At 43.3% G+C, this 10,292-nt stretch overlaps 1 protein-coding gene across 1 annotated transcript; it reads right to left on the bottom strand.

The window, feature by feature from the left end:
- Positions 1-418: 418 nt before the first annotated feature.
- Positions 419-9,392, bottom strand: PSMD7 (proteasome 26S subunit, non-ATPase 7). Its single transcript, XM_030298940.2, has 7 exons — positions 9,165-9,392; positions 6,790-6,881; positions 5,633-5,725; positions 4,804-4,901; positions 3,988-4,068; positions 2,072-2,163; positions 419-1,383 (listed from the first exon to the last, which is right to left on the bottom strand). The coding sequence occupies exons 1-7, from the start codon at positions 9,236-9,238 to the stop codon at positions 939-941; spliced, it is 975 nt and encodes a 324-aa protein (XP_030154800.1). The 5' UTR covers positions 9,239-9,392; the 3' UTR covers positions 419-938.
- Positions 9,393-10,292: the final 900 nt, after the last annotated feature.

The raw sequence follows: 10,292 nt of genomic DNA, 5'->3' as shown, positions 1-10,292 counted from the left end.
AATGTACCTGCACCTACCGCAGTAACCATGCCCCTTATGAAGAACTGCTCTAGGGACTTCAGATGACAAACCTGAGGCACAAACTAGGACACAGGTCTTCTGGGCTGTTGAGAGCTCTTCACACCATCAGAATGTTTTTAAACAAATGAGACTCTCTTTCATGAAAGATTCCAAGTCTTAAATAACTTAATAAAAAAATTTTTTTTGAGGTTTATTCATTTTTGAGACAGAAAACAAGCAGGGGAGGGGCAGAGAGAGAGGAAGACACAGAATTGAAGCAGGCTCCAGACTCGGAGCTGTCAGCACAGAGTCCGACACAGGGCTTGACTCTTTAAGGCAACTTCAATGAAAAAGGAAGTCTTGGCTGCTTGTGAGAACAATTGCCACTCCCAGAATCAAAAACGACTAGAACACAGACTTAAAAACCAAGTTATTTAATTGTGTCTTCAAAGGTAAACAATATTCGGGGCTGGATCCCAAGCCCTGAGAATGCCAGAGCTGAGGGTACAGAGTTCAGAGGGTCAGGACTCAGGGTGTTCTAAGGCAGAGCACTTCTGGAATTCATGCATTCCGTTTTGCAATTTTGCAAACTGCCAGAAACAGACCCCAAGAGTCTTTTAAGATGGGGAAAATTCAACTTCCACTTTTATAGGTAAGAGTGAAGAGTACCAATAATGTTCCGTTTACCTCTCCTCACTTTTCTCACATGACCGGAAGCCTGAGCTAGTGTGTCCCACACACACGGCAGCCTAAGCTGCAGTTCAGGTGTGAGCTCAGTGCCTCTGTGCACTCCCTTCCACGCTGCAGCAAGAGTGACCCAGGGCAGAGAGCTCTCAGCAGTACAGCTTTTAACAAGCACGTAAAGTAAAAAGAACCCTCTAGTGGCACAGTGAGTTAGTTTATAAGATTTTAATTTACAAATTAAAAAGCTACATGTTTTATTTTTTCTCCTTTTTCTCTTCTTTCTTTCCATCACTCTTTTCCTTCTCTTTTTCTTTCTCTTTGTCATCTTTCCTATCCTTTTTGCTTTCTTCTTTTTCCTGCCCCTCTTTCTTCTCTGCATCCCGGTTGGCAATTTTGTTGTTGATGAGGTTGTGCAGGGCAACCACAGAACGGATCAACGAGGCCAAATACACCACTACCATCTGGTCGTTGGTCTTCAGGTAAAAGGCCTTGACAAACTCCTGGAGGCTGACATCCGGCAGCAGGTTGAAGACGTCCTGTAGCTGGTAGATGATCTGGTGGTTGATGGGCAGCTTGCCCGTGGCCACTTTCTCCAGGTAGCTCCTGATATCCAGAAGCTTGGAGTTCAGTCCCTTCAAACCATGGACCTGGTTTGTGATCCGCTGGGAAAGAGTGCCCACTGTAGTGTCTTTGATGTCTCTGTAACAAGAAGGCAGGCAAAAGCATCAGTGCATTGTATTATCACACAGGGTCTCAGAATCCAGGCAAACACCCAGCTTCGCGGGGAGGGGCAGGTTTTCAAAAGAAAAATGTTACTTCATCATTCTATCAAGATAAAGTGCCTTAATTTCGTTTTTATTTGGAGGCATACATTTTATCTTTCTCATCGCAAGGCATTTCTCAAAAAACAGGAGAGAACTAAAAATGAAACCATTTCACTTAAAAAAAAAACAAAAAACTATCTATTTCAACTTCCATGAAAAGGGTGCCATTTTCTCCATCCTCATCTATATGATGTTGTGAGGAGCCTAAATCAGTCAGGACTAAATTTTGAAATGGAAGGAATCTTACTTGAGAAAAACTATGACCCTTTTGAATTAAGTGAGGGTTACAGTATCTTAAAATAAAAATCCATCTTCACACATAGATTGTCGGCAGGCTACCTTCCCCGAAAACCACACGCACAGCAAGAGCACACATCTGCACATCTTCACACATCTGTTCCTGCCACGTCAATACTGCAGTTGCCCAACAAGATGTATTACCCACAATCATAAATCGTGACTTAAGACACCCTAGAAATGTTCTGGGCCTAGAGCCCAGATCTCTCTACTCCTGACAGAGCCTCTTGGGCCGCTTATGACTCTGACGCCATCCTGAGGCTCACCGTAACAAGTGCTCCACTCCGACTTCCTCAGCTTCCTCTGCTCCAATTTCACTGGTCACGTGCTCAAATGTTTTTGAGGTTGGAGTTCCATCCTAGGAGAGGAGGCTTAACCTTGGTTATTTGCTTACAAGCACAATGACACCCATTCCTTCTCACACCTTGGTTCCTCTGCTTTCAGTCAAATCACCTCACGGGTACAGTACTAACTAGGTTACCATGTGCCGGCAGAAATGGGGGAGTTTGCTTTGAAAGCTTCATCTTCTAAGCTGATATTACAAATGGCCCTGCCCAGTGTTTCCGCAGAAAATCTTGACAATCCCTTAAGACCACTGTGGGGATGGACACTCGAGGAAGTCTTGATTAACTTGATTCTTAAAGCATATAATCCTTTCTAGAATAGGCAGTATACACAATACCTGTACTGGAAAGAAGCTCATGTCAGATAATCTTTTAACGTTCTAGTGTCCCTCAGATCCAGGGATGCCAGAGCACCAAAACAATGCAGTCAGAACCAGCTTTCCGGTGGCCTGAATTAATCAAAGATCTGTCCAGGGATGTGGTTCACTGTATCACCTGGGGACCTCCTGATGGGGCTGCGAAGCAACTTTCCACAGACCCTGTGCCAGAGAAGAGGCTGTACATCTTCTGTAAAGGCTATGAAGTGTCTGCCAAGGCAGGAGGGCATAGCAGTGAGGGCACATTCTGCAGCCAGACAGCCTAGGTTCTATGGGAGCTGTGGGACCTTGGGAAAGTCACTTAACTTATATTAAGTGGTGTAAATGTTAGCAGTAATTATTTTATCCAGGACAGTGTGAATCCTGCAAATGCCATTTATGTCTTTACTTTGGAAGCTAGAATGGCCAGGACTTCATGGCACGGCTTTCCAGGTGCTCATTTTCCCTTGGCTTCATCTTCTGTTATGGCCTTCATGTCCCTTCCATCCCTGATTGAAAAATCTTGCTTTTGTGTGTGTGTATGGGTGTAAGAACTTCTAACTCTTTTTGGAAAGGGCAGGGTAAAATTAACTTAAAAATTGTATCAGACCAAGGATGAAAGCCTTATTTCAACAAGGCAATAAATCTCCACCTAAGCTCCCTAGTGGCAAGGCAAAAAGAGAAACAGGCGGATAGAGCTCCGTGCAAGGAACATTTGCAGGGAGTTAACCTAAAATCTTTTTCCTGATTTAATAGCTGGACATAAGGATAAAGACTACCTACCTAATTCCAGATTTTATCCTTTAGATTTTTGACTTTGGAAATTCAAGATTGAGTTCAAGTGCAAAACTTTATGCTCACAACAAAACACATATATTTTCACACCACGTGCTACCCTAGAATCAGAGTTTAGTTTTCTTGGAAATAGGGAAAAGCTATCTTCTGGTACCTCTTTGTGTCTACACCTGAAGCGCAAGCTAATGGACCATACAGCAGGTATTGGATGCTGTGGAGTGGAACATTCAGGCGTCAAATCACACAGATGGGTCCTGCCATCTAGCTCCAGGCAGCTCTGACTCACTCTATTAGAAAACCTCTATCTTGTCCGCAGGGAAGGAAAATCCTCAAGGAGAAAGCAATGCTGGCCCAGGGGGAGCAGAACAGTGGAAACTACATTAGATTAAGACGAAACTCACCAGGCTTTGCACTTAACCGTGCTGTCAACATCTCTGGACAAATGTATGAGGAGGACTCTGGGCCTCAATTTCATTTGTAAAAGGGGATTTTAGATTTGTATGGTCCTGTCAATTTCTAAAATTTGCCTATTCAAAAACTCAAGGGAGAAAGAAACATAGTATCAAACTGTTGACAGAAATCAACAAACTACTCCTTGTTAGAGAGAAAGGATTAAAACAACAAAAAATCTGAATAGTCCAATAAGCAAAAAATCTAATCTCCGAGGCTCATAGCCAGATGACTTACATCGTGAACTTCTTCCACTGAAATATATGCTTCTGTGGGCAGTCCCAGGTCCTTTGGCTTCACGTCAATAATGACCAGTACCTGGCAGAAAAACACACTTTAGCAAACCAGCTCACACCAAGCATAAGGAATAATCACAGCCATCCTTCTGATGAGGATTACTGAGCCTATTCATTCATTCAACCAGACATGAGCTGGAATTTTCAGCAGAAACGAGTCTACATTTCACATGATCCCACCATTTTCTCTGCTCTTCGCCCCCACCCATTAACAAGCTGAGAGGTAGTACAGTGCGGTTATCAAGTCTAAGAAAGTCCGAATCAAAACAGGCAACATTTTGGTCCCATCCCCAACATGTATGAGACCTTACTAATCACTCTGAACCTCACTTTTCTTGTTGTAAAGAGGGTAACAACCCCATATAGCTATTGGGAGGATTAAGCACTTAGCACATGTTTACTGTTACTTATAAGTATCTTGGGTTAGTGTAAACTGTAGAAAACAGTACCAATTCGGGATGCCTGGGTGGCTCAGTTCATTTAAGTGTCCAACTCTTGATTTTGGCTCAGGTCATGATCTCACCCTCCCACCCCATCCATCCCCAGCTGAGTCAGGCTCTGCACTGACAGTGTTTATCAAAATAAATTAATTAACAAACTAAAAAAAAAAAAAGAAAGAAAAGAAAATGCTACCAATCAACACAAGCAGTTTATAGAGAAAAAGCAGTGAAATGATTTGCTATCCAAATCCAAATGCTTACATAAGTTAGCAGGCAAGGAATATCACTCAAGAGTTTTAAAGACAGAGCGAACTTACTGAGTTAGGGCAGTATCTCTTCATAAGTTCATTAATGGCGATGTCATTCTTGTGTAGTTTAGGGCCTGTGTGGTACCACCCAACGATTCTTTCTCTGGCTGGGAAGGAAAGCATTAATGGTTTTGAACTGTTACATGAAGATCTATATAGAGTTCCCTCCAAAAGGATGGTAAGATCTCTAGTTCTTATGTTCTCTATCTTTTTCAAAATTCCAGACACCTATTTTAAGCCTTGACATACTTGTGAAATCTAAAACTCAGGAATAGAATTCTCAGAAAATAAGCAGTGAGGGAAATCCAGAGACACCCACATCTCAGACTAGTTGAGGCCAGTCACACATGAAACTAGAAAACAATTCCAAGGCAATATGTAAACAAACGCAAGTCTCTGTCACACAGAACTGTGAGCTGTGGGGGGAGCTCTAAGAGCTATGTGGTTGCTCTAAGGAAATAAAACAAAGATGACACGTGACAGAGAGAGATTTACCGTGGTGGTACTTAAGCTCTAGGGGCAGGTGGATTTCATTTGATAGTGCTTCACTTTTCTGCTGCAGAGGACTAGATCTCTTACCCAAAACCTAGGCCTGTCTATCTGGTCTTAAATTGCTACTCTAATTTCTCATTTATTCCACCTCATTCCTTTACTACCACTAGTCTTACTTAAGACTAGCCAAGTGAAAGAGCCCTTGACATTAAACAAAGAGAAGGGAATACGTAGAAAAGGAAAAAAAACCACAGCACACCAGGGGCATGTAGCTGGGCATGCATACACAAATACACACAGATATAAATCAATACCTTCTTTAAAAAATCAATCAATCAAGACATACCATTGACCTTCTTAAACATTCCATACATGTTTTCCAAATAATCATGGTCTAAAAACCAGACAGAATCATCTTTGTCATCTTCATCAAAAGGTACTATGGAGAAAAAATAAGTAAGACGTAGTTTAGGGTGCTAGACAGAACTCTAGGGCATATGTTACAGCTGGAGACCCAAGGCCACATCTGATCGATATGTTTGGCTTGTTCAACACAGCATTAAAATTACTTTTTAAGTTGCTGTCATTAAAAACTGGGAGATTTCATATAAAAATCCAGACTTCCACTTCTCTTGAAACTGAAAGACCTGGCAATAACTGGCTAGAGCCAGACAGAGGACCCTCCTGTCCCCACCTTAACAGGGACACAAGCTCATCAGTCTGCTAAAAGCCCTATCACTTCCCAATATTTCCCTTTAACAAATAACATTACTGCTCGGTCCTTTCAGATACTGGAGATTGTGACCTCAGGTCTACAGTTTATTCCAGACCAATTATTTTGTTCTTTGTTGTTAATCATAAAATACATGGATACATTCTTTTTTTTTTAATTTTAGAGAGAGTGCACACATGGATGCCAGCAGGGGAGAGGGGCCCAGGGAGAGAGAGAGAGAATCTTCAGCAGGCTCCAGGCTCAGCCCAGAGCCAGATGTGGGGATAGATCCCATGACCTTGGGATTATGACCTGACTTGAAATCAGAGTCAGACGCTCAACTAACTGGGCCAGCCAGAAGCCCCTGGATACATTCTTGTAAAGATTCATGATGCTGAGTAAAAGGTAATATTCTCCATCTTCCCCTTGCCAACCCATGACCATGGTTAACAGTTTACAGGGATTGCAAGGTTACGACATCAGGGCTGCCTACTTTTATAAAGTTTTGCTAGAATATAGCTACCCCTTTGTCAACATACTGTCTACAGTTGCTTTTCTGCTACAGTAGCAGCGCTGAGCAGTTGCAATGGAGACTCTCTGGTCAGGAAATTTAAAATATTTACTAGTCAGTTTAGTGAGTACTCTTTAGCCTCCCTTTTCTATACTTTAGCAATTCTGCCATTGAATTTCTGGGTTGTAGTAAAAATGGAAACCATGAGGGTTTCTTTTTTTATTTTAAAGCTGTTTGACATTTTAACCACGCTCAGAAAAATGTAAAAGTTGTCTTGTACCTGCAAAACTGTTGGATACATCGAGTACTTTCTTTTGCCATGACCCCAAAAGCACACCAACGACACGCTTCTGGTTTCCAACCTTGCCTATTCTGAGGGAGAAAGCAGAAGGTCAGTCTGACAGGCACACAGAGAGGTGAAGCCAACAATCAGATACTCAACAGGAAATATCAATGGTATAGATACAAGTTAGTTTACCTGCGATCTAATCCCAGTAAACAAATGTGTTAGGTTAGTCCCTAATATTAAAACTTAATAAATATAATAGGTAATTCACGAACTTCGTACACTGGCATTTTTTACCCACTTGTTATTTCTAAGAAATAACATGCTTGTTAACATTTCAAACTTTATAAAGTTTGCAGTTATTCATCTTAATTGGAGAAATGAAAATGGAGAAAATAAAAACTCCCCAGATCGTTAAGAGTTTTAAAATGTTATTTGGTTGGTGTTTGAAAAATACATTTCAGTTATGCTACCACCTTTCACTTTTTCTTTTGCAGCTTTCTCCTTTAAACTTTTCCCATCTTCTCGATCCTCAAATATTTTCGGAGATAAAGATGCTAATGTAGAACCACTTTTATGGTCTGGTGTGCCAACTGCTCTCTGGATTATCTAGCCCACGAGGACAAGCCCCACTAGAAGTTACAATTCTTTGTACCATCTAGGGGCTCAGACACTGGGTTCTGACCCTGAGTTAATGTGTGTGCCATCTGGTCTCTGTGAATGGCTTAATCAGGCAGAGGTCAGATGTGAGCTGGTGACGTAATTACACTGAGAGGAGGGCTGAACAAGTGAGAAAGATTTTACTTCAGCATTTCTATCTACCTGTCAAACCTCCTCAGTGATTTTTGTCTTCAGGAGCTACAAGTGTTTCACTTATACAATCTCATTTCAATGAGATCTTCACATAGGATTCTCCTTTAACCGCTAGCAAATGTGAGGCACAGACACAAAACAACTTCATGTTCAAAGGAAAGACAGAGGTCACGCCAATGTGAAACAAACCACAATTCCTTAACAGTCACTGTATTTAATGTATTAATTTTTCTAAACATACAACTTGGAAAAAAATCTTTTATTTTTTATTATTTTTGAGAGAGACAGAGTGTGAGTGGAGGAGGGGTAGAGAGGGAGACACAGAATCCGGTTCAAACTCACAGACTGTGAGATCATGACCTGAGGTGTAGTCGGTGCCGCCCAACTGACTGGGCCACCCAGGTGCCCCACGGCTCCGCAACTTTATAAATGCTTACTAAATTTGGGATTTGGGTCAAACCAAGTTAAGGATTCTATATCCCTGGTGATTCTGAATTTTTGGGAAATCTCAGGCACTGAATTTCCACACTTGCAAGGAAACTTCCACACCATGTGCTTTTCTTTTGGTCTACAAAAACCCATGGTTTTTAAAACCCTACATCTGTTATGACAGCAGCCAGTAGTGTCTACACCATGTCATCTGAACAGAACTGAAATTAGCATCCCCTTAGCACCTCTAGTTCCTATGGGAGAAAAATAGTAACTACTGTACAGTGGGAATGCCCTCATATCCTGTTAGACTGAGGGCTCTACAAAGCAGTGGAACTGGGGACCCCAAGCCTTAAGGAGTCTTGAGGGTTTTGTTTGTTTTGTTTTAGCTCTGGCTGAATGAGGAGTTGTACAAGGCAAGTTGCAGGAGAATAGGTGCTTCAACAACTGACTTTGTCTTTACACTTGCCAATTCAAGTAATTATCTTGTAAAAGTTATGAACACGTGTAACAGGTCCAGCGGGACGAACAGCTCCAAAACAAGCAAAGCGAAGGCGGAAGAAACATTTGTGGAATGTTTTATCTTTATTCATTAATGCCCAAATCTCCTAATGCTCTTATTTTTAAAAGAAACACTTGACAACTAATCTACATTTTAAGTTCCCATCAAAACAGATTCCTGCTTAGAAACCACAGCTCTCCCCGGGAGCCCTTCAGGGTACTGAGACCAGAATTTTGGTGACAGCCTTCAGAGGCACAGAAGCACAAATCTGCAGCGTTTTCCTACGAGGCACCGAGTCTTTCTGGTGAAAAGGGGCGGACGAAGTGACAGATGGGCACGAGGCCTGGGGGATCAGGGCCAACTGAAGCTTGCCCCCATATTCTGGCAGCGTACGGAGTTGGGTAAAAGGAAGGGGCAGTCCGGACCGCGGAGTGCCGGATGGGGACGGGGGGACGGGGGGACGATGCTGGGTGATTTAGGCTTCGTGATCCGAGGGTGGTCCGGGCCCCTGGGCGAGTCAGTGCCACCCCCGGCCCATCAGCACCCCCGCGGCCGCCGCGCCGTCCCAGCGTGCCAGTGACTCAGCAGCGGCGATCCCGATAGGCCGCCCCGCGCACCCGCTCACCGGTTGAAATGATCCACCACACTGAGCAGCACCAAGGGGTGAACTACCACCTTCTGCACAGCCAGCTCCGGCATCGCGACACACGCCGCCCGGCAGGCCCCGCTCCTCGCGACCCGCAAACACCGGCAGCCTCAGGGACTCTCGCGGATCCTCCAGGCCCGGCTCCTCCTCTTCCGGCTCGGCCGCCGCCACGGTTCCCTTTTTCCGCTCCCAGAGTGCCCCGCGCGCTGCCCGGGGTTTTCGCGCCAGCTGCCATCTTGAGGACGGGAAAGACCGGGGGCAGGTGGGGCCCGCCTTGGGTGACTCGCTGGGAGATTTCCTGGTCTTCGAAGCTAAAGGCACACTGGAGACTGAGAAAAAGGTTGACCTCCTGGTATTGGGCCTGCGCTGTCACTTGCAGCGGCCTTTCGCTTTAGTTCCTTCGCAGTTCACACCCTCCCCCAACCCTTACGCTGTGTGAAGACTGCAGAAAAAAATACTGGAAAAAAATAGTAATTCATATCTCCACCACCCAGAAAATGTTCACCTTTGTTTCATGTCAGAATTCTCCAGAATTTAACTCTAAATCTCTAGGGATGCCTGGCAGGCTCAGTTGGTAGAGCTTGCAACTCTTGATCTAAGGGTGGGAATTCAAGTCCTACATTGGGTGTAGAGCTTACTTCAAAACAAAACAAAACCTCCGAAGGGATGAATCTCTAACATGAGGGCACATCCTTAAAGTGGGTTTGGTAAATTTATCTCATTTTTATTGTTGGGGAATTTCCCCTTAATATTTAATGTGGACACTTTGCCGATAATCAACCTGTTTTTATTTTTCCACCTGTTTATATTGCTTACCATTTAACTGGGGCTAGAAGAGTTCAATTTGTGCCTTGAGTCAGACCATTCGGGTTGTTTTTCACATGAAAGCTTAGGTAAGGGTTGAAGTAACTGAAAAGTAATTCGAAATATGTTTTGATATGTAGCTAGGAAAGAGAAAAAGACTAAGGATAATGTAGCAGGTGAAGACAAGCATATTTGCAGAAAGGCAAATTATTTAAATTTCGTGCAAGTTTGCGTTTCTAATTCTGAGTTGTATGTGTAAACAAAAACAATACCTAAGCGACTTGAATGCTTTGCTTATTGTTT

Source organism: Lynx canadensis, chromosome E2, assembly GCF_007474595.2.
Source record: "Lynx canadensis isolate LIC74 chromosome E2, mLynCan4.pri.v2, whole genome shotgun sequence".
In the NCBI taxonomy this organism is placed as follows: domain Eukaryota; kingdom Metazoa; phylum Chordata; class Mammalia; order Carnivora; family Felidae; genus Lynx; species Lynx canadensis.
The sequence above is the reverse complement of the archived record's forward strand: the minus strand, read 5'-3'. Positions and strand labels throughout refer to the sequence as shown.